General features: G+C 38.7%; 2 protein-coding genes across 2 annotated transcripts in view; one reads left to right on the top strand and one right to left on the bottom strand.

Annotated features, from left to right (window-relative positions):
* Positions 1–320: 320 nt before the first annotated feature.
* On the top strand, positions 321–12519 carry ARG1 (arginase 1). The gene is made up of 8 exons (XM_060029950.1): positions 321–466; positions 4999–5071; positions 7448–7622; positions 9477–9636; positions 10863–10957; positions 11291–11395; positions 11619–11755; positions 11999–12519. Exons 1-8 carry the CDS (start codon positions 410–412, stop codon positions 12163–12165), a joined length of 969 nt encoding a protein of 322 aa, XP_059885933.1. The 5' UTR covers positions 321–409; the 3' UTR covers positions 12166–12519.
* A 140-nt stretch (positions 12520–12659) lies between these two features.
* Positions 12660–21755, bottom strand: part of MED23 (mediator complex subunit 23) — a 42447-nt gene continuing 33351 nt past the window's right edge. Inside the window, exons 23-29 of the mRNA XM_060029949.1 lie at positions 20000–20236; positions 18856–19021; positions 18224–18296; positions 17190–17404; positions 16408–16528; positions 15530–15661; positions 12660–13884 (exon numbers count right to left, since the gene is read on the bottom strand). Coding sequence (XP_059885932.1) covers positions 13717–13884; positions 15530–15661; positions 16408–16528; positions 17190–17404; positions 18224–18296; positions 18856–19021; positions 20000–20236 — 1112 coding nt within the window. The 3' untranslated portion in view covers positions 12660–13716. The remainder of the gene's footprint in view (positions 13885–15529; positions 15662–16407; positions 16529–17189; positions 17405–18223; positions 18297–18855; positions 19022–19999; positions 20237–21755) is intronic.

Genomic DNA, 21755 nt, shown 5'->3' with positions numbered 1-21755 from the left:
AGTACCATGCCCTGAGTTTGCACCGCAAGAACCATAGCACTTCTTCTGTGGTTTTGATTAATTAATTATGACTAGAAAAGATAATTAGGAAATCAAAGTGGTGATTAGGAAAGATTAATGTCACCAGCTGGCTTTGTCAAATGGGTGTGAACTGTCTACATGAATGATCTCACTTAATTAGAGACCTAGACCCAGAGGACTCATAGCTATTCCAAGTATGAACTTGCTGGACTTCCACTTGACTGTTGCTTTGTTTCAGTAGGTGGAGCCACTCTCCCTCATTAGAATAAAGTAAACAGATTTAACTCAATTATAAATAGAAAAAAAATATGTGCCCTCCGTCACTGAGAGTTGCACAGAGTGACGACTGCCTCGAAACCCTGGGTGCAGCGGTGAGCAGTGCCGGAGCATGAGTTCCAAGCCAAAATCCATAGGGATCATCGGAGCTCCTTTCTCAAAGGGCCAGGTGAGTAAAAACCCTGGCTTTGAAGAACCGGAATTTATGAGAAAGTTTCGAGCTTCAAAATTACTAAGGTGTTAATGTCTAGTTAGTTAAATTCCCTGATACAACCTGACCTGAAATCTATGTTTTAAAGTCCTCTCACCATTTTGCATCATTGTATAATTATGGTCACAAATCCATTTATTCTTATGGCTCCTAATCTCAGCCACAGCTAATTTTATTTAAATCTGCTGAATTTTTCCTCATAATTTTTTAAGAGAAAATATTTTTATTTGAATGGAAATAGACTTTCTGCATTGTAGCTGCTCATTTAGATCTCCGCGCTCTCGATGCTTTTGGTGTTACTGTGTATGTAGAAGGAGATAGAATTTTAAGAAAACACATTTGTTTAGTTATGTAATTGACACCTAGAAAAATTTCATAGACGGGCAGCAACCTTTAGAATTTAAACCTGTGGATAACCTAAACATTATTGATTTATCAACTTTGTGAGTGATTTATATTATTTTAGGGCTTTCATGATTCTATAAAAGTACTGATTTCATGGACTCGGTAGAGTCCCTTGTGCACCTCTCTTTGAGGGAGGAAGAAAGAAAAACAAAAAAGGAAACCCACCTGCAAGTTGACCACATTGAAAGGACTAATGAATTTATCAAACTCCCAGATTCCAAAACATGCCAGCCACACGTAAATTAGAGTCTTTTTTTTTTTTTCTGCCCAGGCACACTCATTCTGGTAAATCTAATGAGATTACAGATATCGTCGACTCCTGTAAGCGTCTGTGCTAACAGAGGGGGGATGGGGAAGTACAAAAACAAAAACAAACAGGATAGAGTGTGAATTGACACCTTCCCAGGCTGATTTTTTGTGGTTGTGGTTGTTTTAAATGGGGTTTCTCAGGTGTCTTAGAACTTTCTCTTTGCCCGTCTGAGCAATGTATTTCTTCTCTTAGTTTTGAACTCTTGCTTTGCACTCTGGCTTTTTTATTACAAAACAAATTGGGACAGGTCGGAGGTTAGAGATGCAAACTGCATTTGGACTGTCAGTCAATACTGCTTCACTTTCCCTGGAAATCTTCCAAAGGTCTCTCCTGAAACACAGGGACATTTTGCTGACAAAGAAGTGTTTCTTTTAATGCTGGGGGTAATTGCAAAATCCACAATGTGCTCACCTATTCTTGGGACAGGTTCTAACAAAGATAGCCCTGAAATAACTGATAAAAAAAGAAGGAAGGAAAGAAGAGAGGAGGAAGGAAGGAAGGAAGGAAGGGAGGAAACGGCTTGAATATGCTCTGACCCCTGGACCTCAGCAGAAGGCCAAATGCTGATAATAACAGCCACTCCAGGGGATAATATTTTGAAATATAGCCAGATGCATTTTCCATTCTCCATAATTCTTCCTTCCTGACTTCTACAGCTCTTCCTTATTAAAACATGGCCCGGGGCTTCCCTGGTGACGCAGTGGTTGAGAGTCCACCTGCCGATGCAGGGGACACGGGTTCGTGCCCCGGTCTGGGAAGATCCCACATGTCGCGGAGCGGCTGGGCCCGTGAGCCATGGCTGCTGAGCCTACGCGTCCGGAGCCTGTGCTCCGCAACGGGAGAGGCCACAACAGTGAGAGGCCCGCGTACCGCAAAAAAAAACAACGACGACAAAAAAAAAACCATGGCCCCGTGAGAATGAAGCTTATTGTCTCGTGATAGTAAGGACTCAGAGAGAGATATTTTTCTACACTAAGCCATAGCATAGAAGGGAAAAAAATGGCCAACATATAAATTTCTGTCCTCACTTAAAGGAGGTAAAATTGGATAAATAGGCAAAAGAGAGGATTAAAGGGCTAGAAGGTTGAATCTGAAAAAGGACTCCATTCCCTTGCAGGGCAGTGGTTAAGGGGAGGAGGTGGTGGCAAAGAATGAAGTAGGTATTGTATTGATTTTACTGTTGAGTTAACTAAGGCTCAGAGAGATTTGAGAACTTGCTCAAGGTCACACAGCTTCGACTGTGTAATTCCAGACAGGACTGTCTGATACCAGAGCCTGTGCTCCCGACCTGCACTGGTGCATCTTTAGATCTATAGCGGATCTTAGAGTTGCAGTCAGTTAGGGAATGAAGCCCAGCTTCAAAGTCAGTAGAGCTAACAAAGAACAATGAGAAAAGACCAATCATTGGAAGCAGTTTGAATCAGACAAAAAAAAAAAAAAAAAAAAGCTAAAAAATGTCACTCTGTGAAATTGATCGACTGTGATATTGTAATAAATATACAGTTGGGCCTCCATATCTGCGGGTTCTGTATCTGGAATATCTTTATGTCATTTTATGTAAGGGACTTGAGCATCCGTGCAGGGGGCAGGGGGTAGGGGGAGTAGGGGTGGGGGGATGGGGAGGTGGTGGGGCAGGGTGGGTGTCCTGGAACCAATCCTCTACAGATACTGAGGGAGGACTTTTGTATCAACTAAGGGGTGTATAAGATTTGTTGTGGTTTTTTTTTTTTTATAAACCTTAAAGTTCAGAATGGTGTTATTTTTATTTTTATTTTTTTGCGGTACGCGGGCCTCTCACTGTTGTGGCCTCTCCCGTTGCGGAGCACAGGCTTCGGATGCGCAGGCTCAGCGGCCATGGCGCACGGGCCCAGCCGCTCCGCAGCATGTGGGATCTTCCTGGACTGGGGCATGAACCCGTGTCCCCTGCATTGGCAGGCGGACTCTCAACCACTGCGCCACCAGGGAAGCCCCAGAATGGTGTTATTTTTAAAATTTTTATTGAAATATAGTTGATTTATAATGTTGTGTTAGTTTTGAGTGTACAGCAAAGTGATTCAGTTTTATATATGAACGTAAATTTTAAATTCTTTTCCATTATAGGTTATTACAAGATGTTGAGTATAGTTTTCTGTGCTATACAGTAGGTGCTTGTTGGTTATCTATTTTATATATAGTAGTGTGTATATTTTAATTCCGAACTCCTAATTTATCCCCTCCTCCGTCTCCCCTTTGGTAATCATAAGTTTGTTTTGTATGTCTGTGAGTCTATTTCTGTTTTGTAAATAAGTTCACTTGTAAGGGGTGTATGAGATTTGTTCTAAAGTTGGAAAGGGAGAGGGAAAAAGGGCAGGGAGTTTTATCAAATTGACGATTTTTGAGCATCTACTAAGTGTCAGCTCCGTACTACAAAATACAGTGCTGGAAATGTAGAAAAGATTGGACTGAAATCTAATAATGGAGAAAAGACAAAACAAACACAAAACCAGGGCAAAATCTGAGCCAAGCAGCACGCCGTTGGAGTTTAAAGAAGGAGAAATTGTATCTACTTGAGAGGGGGTGGGAGTCATACAAAAAAGGAGTGGAGTGAAGGAGCAAATGTGTCCATCCGAGCGTGGGGCGTCCCTGGCTGCCAGGGACAGGAATTTGACATGGAGGATTTGCCCAGCAGCCAGGGCAAGTCATCCGGTAATTTGAGTTGGGAAGAAATATCTACTTCGTTTGGTGCCGCAGCACAATCCTGGGGATAGATCCACCTGTCTTTTGGCACACCTTCTCCCCTGGGAACACAAAGTAACCTCCTGTATTGAAAAGGCTTGTTGGAAATTAGAATCAGAGAGACACATGCAAGAACCGGTTCTTTAGATGGCTAATCTGCCAGGAGGCTGGAGAAGATTTACAGCCAGGAGGAAGCGTGTTAGCTTCCCTGATGTAAAATGAGCAAAGGTAGAATTGTGCCAACTGTGCTTAACCAGGTCAAAATACCTGAAATACCAGATTAGTTTTGTGGTTTCGGCTCCTGGGTGATGATTTTCCCTGCTGCCTGCTTTCTCCCCAAAAGCCCTAACTTACCGCCGTGAGGACCTGCAAGTAGGTCTTTCTCATGCCACGCTCTTTTTTATTTTTCTTCCTTATGTTTTTACTCAAGCTGTTTCCCTGGTTTGCAAAGTTTCTCTATCACCCTATCTATTTTCCTGAACACCTACTCACCATTGCAGAACTCAGCAGAAATATCAGCCTACTCCACGCAGACTTCTCTGATACACTCTGCTCCTGGCAGAGTTAGGATCATCCTGTTTTTGTGGTTATGAATCTTGTATCTGCGTTGAAGCAAGTCTCTAAGCACTGTAACTGGGATTAAATATCCAAATCCCCTATTAGCTTGTTAGTTACTCAAAGACAGAAGCCCTCTCCTTTTAATCACTGTATCTCCATCTCTCAGAGTGCTTTTGCACAAAATATGTGTTCACTGTGCTGGTAACGCGGTGCGATGGAGAAGAGGAGATGCAAGTTTTGGAATCTAAAGAATGCGGATGTGAACTAAGGCTCTCCCACTTGTTAGGAAAGTTATATAACCTTTCTGATTCTGGATCTTCATATTTGACATAGGGGTAATTCAATCTACCTTGCTGTGATGATTAAATGAGATCATGTAAATTCCTGACTCTGTAGGTATTCAAAAATTGATACTCTTCAATTGATTAATGAAAAGGGTTCCTATTGTGGGCATCGGATGGTCATGATAATGTCTGAATTACTCTATTTTTTAATTGTTCAGCCACGAGGAGGGGTGGAAGAAGGCCCTACAGTATTGAGGAAGGCTGGTCTGCTTGAGAAACTTAAAGAACTAGGTAATTTGAAAAAATTAATTACTTTTTATTGAAGTATAAGTTAATGTACAATATTATATGTTACATATATGTACAATATAATACTTCACATTTTTAAAGGTTATACTCCATTTACAGTTATTATAAAATGTTGGCTTATATTTCCTGTGTTGTACAATATATCCTTGTAGCTTATTTTGTACATAATAGTTCATACCTCTTAATCCCTTACCCCTATATTGCCCCTCCCCACTGGTAACCACTAGTTTGAGCAAGGTAATTTTTAACTTGAAAGATCAGCCTGATTTTCTTCTCACTCTGAAGGAAGAACCAGGCTCCTGCTAAAAGAGAGTGTGTCTGGAGTGACATTTATACCACAGAATTGCAGCATTGGCTATAACCTTAGAAGTACAGCCTATAAAAAAAGCAGCGATGGGGAGCATGCTCAGTCAATACTGTTGGATGAATATCCTCACTCAGATCTTTTGTCTTTCCAGCCAGACTCTTGCATAAGAGAATGTGTGTGTGCAAGACCTGGGGGTGGGTGGTAGGCGAGTCAGAGGAATTGAAAATGAAAAGCCAGGGGCAGCAGGAAGTACACTACTAGCAAGAGGACCCCTATTTGTGAAAGGAAAGAAAATAAAACAGTAATATAATAACAATAATAGTACCTAGTGTTTGCATGGTGTGTATATGTGTACACATATACATACATGTATACGAGCATGCAAATGCAAAGTGATATAATTTTAAAAGTATGGGCTAAAGTCAAGGTCATCTTTATATTTAGAACTCTGATGAAGTGTTGGGGAGGATATGGAGCAGCTCGAACCCTCGTGTATTTCTGGCGGGAATGCATAATGATACAGCCACTTTGGAAAGCACTTCAGCAGTTTCTTAAATAAACATACATTTACCTCTCGACCCAGCAAATCTTCTCCTAGATAGTTACCCAAGAGAAGTCAAAACATATACTATAAACACTACTACCCAAATGTTTGTAGCAGTATTATTTATAAAAGCCAAGAAATGGAAACGAAATGCCTATTAACCGGTGAATGGATAAACAAAAAGTGGTACATCCATACTACGGGATAGTACTCAACAGTAAAAAGGAACAGACTGCTGACATAGGCAAGAACATGGATGAATGGCAAAGACGTCATGCTGAGTGAAAGAAGCCAGACACAAAAGACTACCAACTGTGTGAAATTTTAGAAAAGACCAAAGCATAGCAGGACAAAGATCAGTAGTTGCCTGAGGGTGGGGCAGGGATTGACCAGAAAGGGGCACGAGGGAATTTAGGGGGTGATGAAAATATTCTAAATCTTGATTATGGTGATGGTTGCAAGACTGTAGATATTTCTAAGACTGGTTGACCTGTACATTTAAAGTGAGTGAATTTTAGTGAATAACAATTATACCTCATAAAGCAAAAAAAAAAAAAAAAAAAAAAAAAGACCCCAAGAGAGAACAGAAGGCTTGGGGAAATGGACTAGACTAGTCCCTCTGTTAACAAGCATAATTTGGTCATATTTTATATCAGGTTGAATCTCTTGAAGGTGTTAGTGAATCATGGATACACATGGACATTTAATGACTACAGCGTACAATGACTGGTTAGTTCAGAACACTGTACTTATATCACATGAAGTTCTGTACATTGAAGCCTAAACAGGGCCTTTTAGGGAGTGACCTAGGTCCTTAGAAACTTTGGGCTAGCTGCAATTTCTTTTTTAAAGAAGTATAATAATAGAGCTTTTATTTCCTGACCTCACAAAAGCTTTAAGGCTCGTTGCTAATCATACGTTCTTATTTAATTCAGACCGTCCCACTATGAGGCAGGTACGATGGACAGAGCAGGGAGCTGAGCTGCTTCAGCTGGTGACACATTGGACTGAAACCATGGGCTGTTAATATAGTGTGAGAAAATTTAGAAAATATTGGTGTATTTTCTTCTGGGCATAAATATATATGTATACATATTCTTTTAAAAACAATTTCTTCATTACATATACAAAACACGCTTATTGTAGTAAAGTAGACGGCACATAAACAGAGACAGAGACCAAGACAGTGATGCCACCCATTAAGAGCAAACCAGCTTATCACTGTTACACTTTCGTATCTAGCCTAACTGGCTCGATTCAAGCAGTATCGATATTTGCAGAGAATCCAGTATACAGCAGGCACAGGTGTACAGCAAGGGTGGGATGATGCTGTCAGGCAACAGTGGACAAGGTTTTTTACCTTCACAAGTTTTTACAGCCATTCCAGACTTTTTTTTTTTTTTTTTTTTGCAAATACACCTATTTGGTAAAATTGGAATCATCCTACAGGCTGTTTTGTAATCTCTATTTTTACTTAGTAACCTGAAACTTTTAATTTTAATTATAGAGTGTGATGTGAAAGATTATGGGGCCCTGACCTTTGCTGATGTCCCTAATGACAGTCCCTTTCAAGTCGTGAAGAATCCAAGGTCTGTGGGAAAAGCAAGTGAACAGCTGGCTGATGTGGTGGCAGAAATCAAGAGGAACGGAAGGACCAGTCTTGTACTGGGCGGAGACCACAGGTCTTTTTTAATGATTATCTCTATGGAAGTCTGGCACAAATACTGTAAAGGAAGTATCACCAAAACCATGAGAAGAGAGAAAATAAGGAAGGGAGAGCATTGATCAATATTTTATACCAAATTTTCTGTCTTTTTTCTTTTAATTTTATTGGTTACTACTTTATTTTGGAAACATAAATTTAGCTCTGTTTGAAGGCTTGCATTATCTGTGTAACAGCAGAAAATACATGACATGTGAATGGATTTAGGCAAAATATTCAGGCTTACATTTCTAAATAAATGAGCACCGAGGAAATTCATAGTCAGTTTACTGTGCTTGATTACTGGTAATAGAAACAACTCATTTAGGTCAACAACTAAAGCATGCGTTTTCCCATTATAAAAGTTAATAATTGTAAAAATTTTGAAATACACACACATATATAAAAGGGAAAAAACAATGGCAGTTGTAATTCTCTAACAACCATTTCTACTGGAATTTTGAAAATCTGGCATACTTCCTTCCTGCCATAATTTTTTCCTTGTGTCTGATTTTAACAATTGTGTATTATCCTGTTTTGTTCTTAATCTACACTACAAATTTCCTTAGGGTACTTCATGATATATACAAGCATAATTGTTTATTGTTGCTTAATTTTTCATCAAGGTATGATATCACTATATATATCCATATTTTCAGATATTCAGATTATTTTCAAATTTTCACCACTATAAATAATGTGGCAAAGATAATTTTTGCGTGCAAGTCTTTCCATGTTTACTCTCAAGGTCCCACAATATGTTATCAGAAGAAGTATAATTAGCTAAAGAGTACAAACATTACAATAGCTCTTGATGCAAGAGTCAGTTACCTCATCCCCCTCCGTTTTCTCCCCTAAAGCCAAAGAGTTACCAGGGCTTCTGTGACGAAACTACCATTGAGAAACTGGAGCTCACTTTCTTTTCTAAGTGGAAAAATTTGTAAGTGGAAATTTTAAGAGTGGCAAATGGCCAAAGGAAAAGAAACCTGTAGGGAAAGACAAACATCAAGCTGAATCAATACCTGAACATCAAGAAACGACTGCTTCCACTTTGAGAATCTGAAAGTTCACGATTCTCTGGAGGATTCCTGAACATTCACAAGTGGGAGAATGCAAGCACCGCATGGCAAATCCTGATCTTTTAACTTTTGTGTAAGATATTACTTAGCGTTTTCATTCCGGCAAGTTTTCTGGAGCTTGGAATGTTTGAGATGAACTTTGAGGGTTCTGGATCTGGCTAAGAGCGGGTCCTTAAATACATAGCAGGAGACTAGAAAGTTCCAGCAGAGGATCTGAGTGAGTGAGCTCCCAGGATACACTGGCTGAAGTGGCTGTAAGGACTTCCGAGTGATGCTCCCCAATTGTAAAAGAATTGGATTTTAAGAAAAATGGAAGGACTCTGTCATAATTCACTTGGGAGAATTAGTATTTACCAAGAGAGATAAGAGTACAGAAAACGAGCCTGATTTAACCCTGAGAGTTGAGTGGTGTCTCATGCTAAAAAATTTCTTGTGTGGCTACTGTCTTTTCACACAGTTAATTTTTAGTTAAACTATAATTTGCAATTTTATTAGAAGGTGGTTTTGAAAAAAATTACAAATTTATTAGTAATGCCATTGAAGGGAATAAATATAACTTGTTAGTAAATATTAAGTATAAGCTATACTTTCTCTATTGTTATCATTGTTTAATTGGCATCTCCAGTTTAAAACCTCTCAGAAATATTAGCCACTTTGACTTAAAGGAAAGTCAGGTGAGGATGTTGCATTTCTGATATGATGTACGTAATGATACTGCAAACCTGATGTCCATACAAACTTCTTTTCCTCTCAAGTTTGGCAGTTGGCAGCATCTCTGGCCATGCCAGGGTCCACCCAGATCTCTGTGTCATTTGGGTGGATGCTCACACCGACATCAACACTCCACTGACAACCACAACTGGGAACTTACATGGACAACCTGTATCTTTCCTCCTGAAGGAACTAAAGGGAAAGGTAAACAGCTGGTTCGTATTTTGTTACAAAAGAATTATCTTTAGCAGAAGCTCAGGAGGCGGAAGGGAAGTAAGAACCCCTGGGCCATCTTCTTGATTAACTTCTCAAACTTTTTTTCTGGGCAGCCAATAAGCAATGGGTGGGCGGATAGAGGTGGTGAGGCTCTGTACCTCTACCTTACTTGACAGTTTGCAAACTGACTTCATATGTAGCTTCCCTTCTGATTCTTAAACTACCCTTTGTAGTAGGTGGGGCAGAGAGGAATCCTCTATAAACAAGTTAACAGAGGTTCAGAGGTTAACAGACATACCAAATGTGCAGCAAGGACCAGAACTGGTCTCCTGGCACCTCCTCCTTCTACTACAAACCCCAAAGCCTCTCATTCTTACCAAGCGTCCCCTCCACATCATAGGGCCTTTTCAAACATGGAGTTTTAAAATGAGGATTATGGTGGTTTATTATTTAACATCTTTACTGTGAGAAACATATATCTAAACCACAAGAGGAAGAACTACCTCCTCCTTGGAAACTTCTTTTCTAAAAGACGTTAAGATGAAATTCCAGAATGAGATTTAACATTGTAGTTCATAATTTTATTGATATGCTGTAGCATATCAATAAAACAATTTTTATTGATTCAACCGTAGCAAATTGGCCGTTGTGATGATACTCGGGGATCAAAACCTCCTTCATGTTAAATGTCGGCAGCAGTGTTTTCCGAACAGATGACCAAAGTGACAGGCTTGCAAAATGCATAGCCAGCTCACGGGAAGAGCCAAGCTTGGCTCCAGGCCATCTGAAGATACGGCCAAACCAAAGGTCTGATCGAAAATTTCCCTTAGCCACTCTCAACCACCCTCTGGATTAAGTCTTTACTGAGAAAGAGAAGAAAAGAAGGAAGCTATGAAAGTAATGGAAGCACACTGATTTCTTTACAGAGGAGTTCCAGGAGAGCAGGGCAGAGTGGAAATGGGGCGCAGGGCAGGTAAATGCTGACAAGTGATTCAGGTTAGGTGTGGGCCACAGGGTGAAGCTGGGTAAGGCCAAAGCAAACAAGGGTAGCACAGGCGGGCCGGAACTTCTTCATTTTGTATTATATTTTAATGATTTCCCTGAGATTTATGTTCTAAACCAGACACACGCAATCTAACAAGTGTCCTTAACTTTCAATGTAAGATTTGCTCAAGAGAAGCATATATAACCCAATGGAACCATTGCCATTCTAGATTCCCGATGTCCCAGGATTCTCCTGGGTGACTCCCTGCCTATCTGCCAAAGATATTGTGTATATTGGCCTGAGAGACGTGGACCCTGGGGAACAGTAAGTTTATTCCTTGATGTGACTTATCTTCCTTTTTGTCCTTTCTCTTGCTAGGTGTGCTGGTCGAGCCGATGAGAAAAAATTATTTTCAGCACCAAGTCTATATATCTATATCTACACATATTTATATGTATACAAGTACATACCTATACGTGTATGTATTCAGGTGATTTTTACGTTGACTTGCTATTTAGAAATATATTGATATATACATACAGTTCACCAAACTTATTTTTTTTAATCTCACCACACTGATCTTTTCTTTAAAAGGAAATAAGAGGGCATAGGGTCAGTCTCCTTATAAATTGTAGATTAATATATTCTCTTTCATAGCTACATTTTGAAAATTCTGGGAATTAAATACTTTTCAATGACTGAAGTGGATAAACTGGGAATTGGCAAAGTGATGGAAGAAGCATTCAGCTATCTACTAGGAAGGTATGATACTTGTGTGTGTGTATGTGTGTTTGTATGTGTGTAACATAAATATTATGAAAAGGACTTGCTACTGACACTGGTCAATGTAAGTTATTAATAAAGCAAGGAAGTACAATCATGGAACTTCACTGGGTTGTTACTTTTTATAAAGTAAGAACTGTATTTTTCCACGAAATATTAAACCACCAATTTTAAACTGAATTCCTTTCCCACCTCTTAAAAGAAAGAAAAGGCCAATTCATTTGAGCTTTGATGTTGATGGACTGGACCCGTCTTTCACACCAGCTACTGGCACACCAGTCCAGGGAGGTCTGTCTTACAGAGAAGGTCTCTACATCACAGAAGAAATTTACAAAACAGGTATGTAAAAATCTGAGTGAATAAAGAAGGAAGTGTACACCCGGCCAATATATATTGATACCTCCCAAATCTGAAGATGGAGCCCCAAGACACTTCCTAAATGTCCATTGCATGATGCAATGACTGAAATGTTTTCAGTTATTACACCTCTTTCTATTCCCAGATAATATTTCAAGTCAGTCTGTACTCAATTAAAAATGTCAACTGTTTAATAAATTACATTATTTCCATTTGTTGTTGTAGGGCTACTGTCAGGATTAGATATAATGGAAGTGAATCCATCTCTGGGGAAGACACCAGAAGAAGTAACTCGGACAGTGAACACAGCAGTAGCAATAACCTTGGCTTGCTTTGGAGCTGCTCGGGAGGGTAACCATAAGCCTACTGATTACCTTAACCCGCCTAAGTAAACATGGAAACGCCATATAAAAATCTCACAGTTGATGACATAATTAGCAAATCGACTAAACTTCTAGTTATCCTCCCAAAGGTTTGGTCTTTCAGAAAAATGTTTTGCTTTGGTAAAAGTTAGTACAATTAGTATAAACTGTATCAATTCCCTCTTGGTATGAAATTCAAGATATGGAAATGCTAACTTTTGTGAAATTAAAAAGCTTATATTCCCATTTTGGCAAAAGCCTTATCGTTAGAGAAATACACATTCATTTCCAAATAAAAATATGCTGGCATTAAAAATAAACACCTATATCAGCCCCTGTACATAGAGTGGAACTCTTGATTTCAGGAGATAAAGCTACCCAACCTGAAAAGGGACCATATTTCCATGTTGTTCAAAGCTGTAATCCCTAGAAACTTCTTTTCTCTTTATCTCTTTGTAAGATTCTGTCACTGCTACACAGGTTTCTAAATACATGCAAAACACACACACACAGGTGAGAGTGTCAACCTGGAAAAGCAACTGATTTATTTTTAAAAACAGAGATTAAAGAATCACCACTTAAGGATGATTTTATTAAGCTTATGCATTTCTAGCTATGTTCTTTTCTTTTTTTTTTTTTTTTTAAAGAAGATGTTGGGGGTAGGAGTTTAGTAATTTATTTATTTATTTTTGCTGTGTTGGGTCTTCGTTTCTGTGCGAGGGCTTTCTCTAGTTGTGGCAAGCAGGGGCCACTCTTCATCGCGGTGCGCGGGCCTCTCACTATCGTCGCCTCTCTTGTTGTGGAGCACGGGCTCCAGATGCACAGGCTCAGTAGTCGTGGCTCACGGGCCTAGTTGTTCTGCGGCATGTGGGATCCTCCCAGACCAGGGCTCGAACCCATGTCCCCTGCATTAGCAGGCAGTTTCTCAACCACTGCGCCACTAGGGAAGCCCTAGCTATGTTATTTTCTTACATGACTTCCAACTCATTTCATATAGTAAGTTCAAGTCCATGGCAAAGGCAAAAACTTGCCAATCTACACTAGAAATATTAGCCCATTTACTTGGAAATCTATGATAAAAAATTTAAGCCATTTTAAAAAGAATATGAACCTATTTGCTCCAGTAATGCAATGAAACCTAGAGTCCTTTACTTGACAAAAATCTCTTATCCCAGATACACCAAAAGAGATTTATGTATAAAAGGATTTGTAATAACTATTTTACGTGTGTGGTGCCTTTAAAACAGTGTATTTGAAGACTGAATAAGTCATTAATACTAAAAAATAAAAACAATGGTCAAGATAGGAAAGATTGAGAGTGCCTAGTAAAAGTCATTTAATCAGATATGTCCCCATTCCTAGGTAGCTCTAGTACATTGTTGTGGATATGAACAACATGTAGCTTACTTTATCTCTTAGAGACAAAAACATAGGGAGATGGGAGTTGGAAGTCAACAGATTCACCATTTGAATCAGAATAAAACAATCTGAACATCACTGCCTCTACTCCACCACTATGTAGCACGATCATGTTCAGATTTAATAGACTGAAGTCCGTTTTCACCACAGCACACCCTGACTTCACTGAGTCACTGGTAGAGACACTGGCACCTGATTAGACTGAGGTGCTGGAGACCCACTATTGATGGCTTGTGGAGGCACTGCAGCCGGTTCCATCTTGCTAATGTGAGTGATGAATCGAAGACGAAGTTTTAAAGCTGGTTTTAAATTACAGATAATCTTCTCTACCTAAAAAATGAAAACACATTAAAAAGTATTTTAACCAGAGAACTTCAATTTCCAACCTTTAAAGAAGCAATTTACACATATCCTGAGACAATAAACTAGGGAGTGGAACAGGTGGATGAGATGTTTCTCTGAATGTTTTGTGTTTTAACAAAAGCAGATAAAACTTTCTCTCTTACATGAGAAAAAACGTGTTGTCCCTCACACACACATTATATATATATGTATATATGTGCATGTGCGTCTATCTATGTATGCATACACTTACAAAAACATACTCATTTACCTAGCTAGCCAGTCGTCCCACTGACGATAGCTAGTAGAGTTTACACTGGGAATTCTACATACCCACCAAGGGGATCATCCTTTTAAGATACCGTCTTCACGTAAGGTATCACATAAGGGAAGCATAAAGCACGATTATATGTCGAAGTTCTCTGAATAACTTACGTTCATAACATTTATCTATAAAGCTAACTTTCTGGTTTTGATTTACACTTGAAATTCAAACTAAATAATATAAGATCTACTCTTACTTAAAAAACTTTAAAGAAATAAATACATCAAGCAGTTCCAGAGCTTTCTTAGCTTTACTCAGATGTTTTTGGATCTTACTAGGAAAGATCAGCCCATTGATAATTCTTCCTTTTTGTATTCCCCTTGTGTCAAAGTTCCTTAGGCCCAAATACAGGGAATATGCTAACGAGAACATTTCTGAATTGGTTCCCACGTGACCATCCTGCTGAGGCATGAAGGAGGCGACACCCTCCCCACCCCATGTCGCCAGCCCCAAGGAACGAATCCCTCACACTAGGAGTCATATGTTTACGTCTATCAATTTATGTTCCCCTCCCATTTTAGAGAGAAATAACATTGAAGTATGGAGGGGAGGTCACTTAATTCCACCTATCTGCCCTCTCTCCACCCTTCTAAAACAGCTGAGATCCTGGTTCCCACAGACAGGAAACTCAGTTATGATTTAAGGAGGACCCTTCCACTTTGAGACAGCTCTCCCAGGGAATGGCTCTTTATATGCTGAGTTACAACGTGCCTCCCTTTAACTTCACCAGTTTGAATACCTTTTAAAGTGACACAGAACAAATTTAATACCTATTCCAAATGGCAACGCCCAAACAGTAAGAATACAATGAATTCCCCAGGACTTTAAAAATTCAAGTTAAGCACCCCCAGTTCCTTCAAACACCCTTCATTAGTTATTCTCCTGACCCTCCCGGTTTTAGTCTTCTTGTCATGCTGCGATTTGTCTCACATCCTCACAGTGCACCCTAATCACTGTGGGGAAAACTAGGCCCTGCTTCGCTTATAACACAAGGCCTCTCTGATCTTTTCAGTAGCCATACCGTACTGTTTCTTCCTAATGAGTTTACTGTTAATAAACCCCCAGGTCTTTTTCAGATGTTTTGCTGCAAATATCAAGGGGAAAAGTGTGAGAAATTATAATAGGTATTTACTTTAACACTATGTCCAGAGTAATATGCCAGGTAGCCTAAAAAGGTCTATTAACCTTGTCCCCTTAAAAGAAAAAAATTAACCAAAAACCCCACTCACCCAAACAAAAAAGTCTATCCGCCATATATTTAAGTTTTCTAAACTAAATGTCATTAAAAAATAATTAAAGTGAACTTACTTGCTCTTTTACACTGTCACCAGTAAACATGTACTTCATATGATACAGGAAGTCACAGATGGGATCCATGTAGTTTAAGTGGGTGCTACACTGGTCTACGTTCAGCAACATGTCATAAAATGCCACACCAATCTATTTAACAAATAATATAAAATTATTTAAATGGTAAGAAAATGGTTCAATAATTCAGCTTGATGCAGCTAGACTCCATTACAAGACTAGCACAGAGGATAACATGTTTGTTGAGGAATTGTCACTATCAGACAGACCTCTGCACATGGGTGATATGAAACTGCCTGCATTTATAATGGAATCCAGAGCGCTACAAACTGCCTCCTCATAGAGCTTACATGCAACTTCTCTTGCTAATAGTATTCGCTTAAACTTAAGAGCTAGACAATCCCTTTTCTAGAAACGACCTCTCAATTGCTGGGATATCTGCAATCTCAGGGAGCCTTTATACTGGACCTTCTTAGTTCCATTTGGTGGCTCATACTTTAAGGGTCTACTCCTGGCTCATTTTCTTTTATCTATACTCTTGTTATAGGTGATTGACTTCAACCATTCCCATCATTTTAATGAATTCCTCTGTACTACAGAGAATGTTCTCAAATGCACTTCTCCGTCCTTAACTTTCTTCTCAACCTTGATGACAGATATTTTCCCCTGCATCTCCAGTTCAACACATCACACATCAAACTCGTTATAGGCATACTAAGTTATGGGGACACTAAGGCCTCAAGAATTGCTCTTAGACCCCACTAAAATGATTTTCCTACTAATGGTAATGATACGCAGTTTGAAAAACACTGGGAAAGAAATCTTAATATATCTTTTAGAACTTAATCTTATCACGGAAAACCCAGATTTTATTCTACCTCTATCATACATCGAGTTCTCTCTTGCTGAAATCTTTGTAAAAATGGTCCCACGAGATGGTACACGTAAAGCAACTGGAACTCAGTCTTCACTATAGGAAGAAGTACTTCAGTAAGAAACCTAAAATTTAAAAATAAAAATTTATTGTTACTTGAAATCAGTTGAATTGTTTGAACTTTGTTAATACAGCCTACCCGAGTATTTGCAAAATTTGTAATCTTCTTAAAAACGTTTCCTTTAATTTTGGTAACATTTTAAATTAATCTCACATCTCTCACTGGCCCTTATTTTCATTTGATTATTGAAATAAATTACTTCAGATTTAGAAGTCATTCCTAATAGTAAAATTACTGAATGACAGAATGAGAATTATTTGAAATAAAAAGAGAATAACCAACCTAATATAAAGGCCATTCTCAAGAAACATGAATCTAATTAATACCAATTATACAGTCAAAAAAAAAAAATCAGAAGATAGCCTAATATTAGTTATGCAGTTCCAAAGCCAACTTTGGGGATATATTCTGGAAAAAGAATGCATTTGACTAAGCCTCCCAAAATCGTAATGGAAAACAAGATACCAGATTGTTACTTGTACATACAAATTAATTTCATTCAAACAATTCCGAAATAAAGGAGGCTTCCTGATACCTAGAATCTACTTAAGACTTCTACTTCTAGGTTGTTCTATTGAATGAGATATATACCTCATGCATAAATGAGATTAAAAAACAAAAACAAAATGATAAATCAAATGTCTTTAAGAAATCATAATACCTACTTGGGAATGAGAGAAAGTTGCCCGATGCTAGAATGGTGCCACACCGCATGTGCCAGAGCTAACGTGTAGCTGCAGCTCATCTCAGAGTAGGACTGATGACAAGCAGTGAAATCAAAGAGGCGGAAAGGATAGCCGACCCACTCCGTCTCAGACGTCAGGCTGGGACTGCTGATAACACTCACAATTCGATCATGAAGGACAATCCAATACGGCTCCTTTAAAACCAGGAGAAAGCCTCGTGAAAAATAGCATTTACCCAGTATTCCACCCCATATCCAGTATTCTACTCCAAAGCTTAAAATAATAGCACTTTCTCATGTCCAGTTCATTTAGTATCTGATATTTACTACATGGTAAATCGACTTTGCCTATGTTTATTATACGGATAACACTGGTACACATTTGTAATTCATAACTATGTGTGTGTGTATATATATTTTGGAAGAGTGTAAGGAAAAAGTGATTCATAAAGGTGCATAAAAAACAAGTGTGGAAAAGAAAAAAACAAGTGTGGAAAGCTCAGGTTCAGACAATATTACTGACATTCAAAGATGTCAGACAACTGTGTGGTGCTGACTAGACACGTGTGGAGGTCACAGAAGGGAGACTTCACATGGGCGGAGAAGTCATGGAAGACTTCACTGAAGAAGCAAGCCCTAAGCCAGCAGAGAATGAGTAAGCTTTAGAGAAGGTGACGGAAGGAATAAGGTTCTGATATATTCTCTTACATGGCAGAAGTACCTGAAACATGTCTCAACAAGCATTATTGCAGGAGCAAAGGCTCTAGATACATAACATGTTATGGGGGTTGAAAGTAGATCAGATTTTAATGGGAAAACTAAGGCTGGATAGGTAAGGTGGGACCAGAGATGCAGGGACCCATAAGTCAGGTAGATTTATTTAGATCTGATGCAAAATGCAAACAAAATAGTCACTGTAGATTTCTGAAGCAATAACAACGTGAAAGCTTAAAAAATATGAAACATTTCATTAACTGCATGACAAGCTTATACAAATCACAATGATTAACTCACTGGCAGGGCAGTGATGATCAATCCAATTGCATTCATCCATGCTGTAATGTTCTCTCTTGGCACTAAAGGCTGACTATTAGTGGGGAAGAAAGAATAAAAGAGTGAAATTATAAAAGTGACAATGGATCTTATTTTGAGAACATATATCATTTGGGGGGTGACAACTGACCTATTTCAATAAAACTACAATGGATTTTTAGCGAGTCAAAATATAAACAAAAGCTAAATAAGGCTTTTCTTCTTTTTTTGGTCGTCTCCTTTAACAATGGTTGCTGAGCTAAAAGACTATTTCACTTATGTATACTTCTTCTCCAATCATTATCCCCTACTTTACGTTGGTCTTTAAGAAGGGAATCTTGAAAGACTATCTTTAGTGAGAAGTTAACATTATTCCTAAATTAAATGTCAAACAGCTAATAAAGAGTAGAAGTGGGAACAAACCCAGGTCTTCTGACCCTGTTCAGGGCTCATTCCATTTCATCTGTATTACAAAGCCAAGATCTGGACCCAAAAGACAGCCACTATTCAACGTGCATTGGCCTTGGGACAACAGGTTTGTCACACAGCTCCAAATAAAATATCATTCTCTACAAATAAACAATGTATCTTACTGCAGGAAACAGGATACACACCTTTTCAGGACAACATTTAGAAGAGCATTTCCAACATCTTGGCCTGAAACAGCCAAGGCCATGAGCTCCACACAAGTAACATGCAGTGCGTGGGCAGCGGGGTTGGGAAACTCATTGAATCTCCAGTCACAGTTTGGGAATGGACCAGGAGATTTGCCAGCCATTGGTGCAGATGATTAAAGCAATAACTATTTGATTATTTTGAGATTAAAGGCTCACATTTGTATAATGCTTCACAGTTTTCAAATGTTTCACATGTAAACATCTCATTCGATTACCAATTCACCTGATTATGAGGCCTCAAGAAGTGATTTATTGGAGAGCTTAAGAGGCAAACAATACAAACCAAATACAAATAAATTTGACATGACCGAAGTGTACTGATAGCAACCATGTGGTCAACCACAGGTATAAACAATTGGTCTTATATAAGTGGGCTCTTGTAATTGTGACATGATAGCTATAGATGCAACCAAGGTATCTGTAGGCTTTATCAACCTATTTTCTTTTAATAGTTATAGGAAAGTTAATAAGAACATTACTTTCTCATGAGTAATTCTTTTACTTCAGGAAATAATTCCTTGCATACGAAAAGAAATCATGCCCATTTATGTAAAATTGCTCTATCTAGTAAATAGTGGCATGGTGTATAGACATATTAAGCACAGTGTGCTAATAATTTAAAACAACATAAAAGTGAAGAAATAAAAATACCAATATAGAATCTCTTTCACTAAAAAAAAAAAAAATAAGGTTTTATTGTTATCTATTAATGTTTTAAAAAACATTCAGGGATTTATTTAAAGCAACAAAATTCTATGTTCTCCAGTGGCAAACAAGATGTATGTTCTATAACACATGGTACATTTATTTAGGAATAGGATTTTTTTTCTTTAAAACAGATTTTTTCTCTAAAGTCTTTTTTGAAATATAAATTTTAATGGAGTAAATTTCTGCCTATCTGGCATAATGCTGCTAATTTAAGATTTCAAAACCTTCAAAACATTTCAAATAAAATGATCTTAAAAAATTGAAATCCTAGAATATATCAAAATCTTGGAATATTTAAAGACAATACATGTTCACACAAATCAACATATAGTTATTTCTGAAGTGTCTGGAAAAATCACAGTAAAAAGGATATTATCTACTAGTCTGCCAATCAATTTGCAATAGTAGGAGTCATCTGGGACCCAGGGATTGTCTTCTCGTGCATTCATAGCGCATTTCAGGTAAGTGTCACTTAGACACCAGCCCTGTGGTCGATTATCCTTGAGCGACCCAATGATTGCATGGACAAGTTTTCGTTTGAGACTTTCGCGATTTCTCAGGTGCATTTCATAATAGTGCAGAGTGTTATACAAATAGGTCACTGGACGATCTGCCAAATAGAAAACAGATCATTACAATGTTACCTGGTTACTGACAACTGTGAAAAACTAATCCTCATTTTCAAGATTACCAAAAAACAGCTCAGAAGGTTATAAAACGATTTCACATGTTGGGCAATTGCATACAATGAATATTTTTATTCTAGGACAACGCAGAAGGCTACTAACAATATACACAGCTTATACTGAAGGATATTCATCACATTCTGACATAGCAATTCCAGTCCTGGAAATTTATCCTGCAAAAATGACTTATGTGTAAGCAATGTTGCTGCAGCCCTGTTTATACTAGCAAAAGATTAGAACAGTGTAAATGGTGAAAAACAGGGGACTGGTTAGGTCAATTATGGCGTGTATGAAGCAGCTTTGTACGTACTGATACAAAATAATCAACCCTAATACATTATAAAGGTTAAAAAAAATAAGGTGCAGAACAATGTGTATATTACATAATATTTGTGAAAAAAAATAAACTACCAACTCCAGAGTATTTAAGGTAGGATACACAGGAAATTGGTAATAGTGATTGCCAACAGGGAAAGAAACTGCCTAGCTGGAGGATAGGGATGGGACTAACTACTTTTCACTGCATCATGTGCATACATTACCCAATACAGAAGAAAAGCATTTTTTTTTTTTTTGGTGGTACGCGGGCCTCTCACTGTTGTGGCCTCTCCCGTTGTGGAGCACAGGCTCCGGACGCGCAGGCTCAGCGGCCATGGCTCACGGGCCCAGCCGCTCCGCGGCATGTGGGAACTTCCCGGACCGGGGCACGAACCCGTGTCCCCTGCATCGGCAAGTGGACTCTCAACCACTGCACCACCAGGGAAGCCCCAAGAAAAGCATTTTTAAAGGAATGCTCCCTTGAACTTCATACCTACTCTGCAGTGCTAAAACGCAATTCAGACTTCTGCTTTGAAGGGAGACATCTCAGATCAAGGACTAAGAAAAACTGCCCCCAGATAAATACGCCCTGTCCCCACAGTGGCTGCTCCAGGACTTCTGCGCTCTGTCACTGACCTCACCATGCTCCAGTTACCAGGCTCAAAGCTTTAGAGTTGTCCTCGATTTCTTTCTTTTGATATTTTCCCCATAACTGGTCAATCAAGCCCAATTCCTACTTCCTTGACTATCTGTCCCTTCTTTCTCATTTTCAATGCCACCATACTTGTTTAGATGCTAATCATACACCTGAACGTCTTGACATAAGTCTTGGAAATGGCTTCCTCCTTCCAAGACATGCTGCGGCTAGAACTGGACCTACCTTTCTAAAAGAATGCTTTCCATACCATGACTTTACTCAGTAACTTCTAGTTACCTCTTGAATATCTGCAGGTTATAAAATCCTAACTTCTCAGCCTGGCATTTACGGTGATCTACCACCAGGTACAATTTAGCCCACTGTTTTCAAAATGCCTTGTTTTTTAACACCTCCATGATTTTTCCAAAGGATTCTTTCTGCTTATCATGCTCTCTTCTCCTTTCTCTTTATACAAATCACATACATCA

Source organism: Delphinus delphis, chromosome 14, assembly GCF_949987515.2.
Source record: "Delphinus delphis chromosome 14, mDelDel1.2, whole genome shotgun sequence".
Taxonomy (NCBI): Eukaryota; Metazoa; Chordata; class Mammalia; order Artiodactyla; family Delphinidae; genus Delphinus; species Delphinus delphis.
This window is presented reverse-complemented; position numbering and strand designations above follow the sequence as displayed.

What these genes read in the sequence shown, in the direction of transcription:
- ARG1 (XM_060029950.1), top strand. Translation starts at nt 410, where the DNA reads ATGAGTTCCAAGCCAAAATCCATAGGGATCATCGGAGCTCCTTTCTCA. An exon ending in GACGTGGACCCTGGGGAACA is followed by an intron (nt 10,958 to 11,290) that starts GTAAGTTTATTC and finishes TCTCTTTCATAG; the next exon opens with CTACATTTTGAAAATTCTGG. An exon ending in AGAAGAAATTTACAAAACAG is followed by an intron (nt 11,756 to 11,998) that starts GTATGTAAAAAT and finishes TTGTTGTTGTAG; the next exon opens with GGCTACTGTCAGGATTAGAT.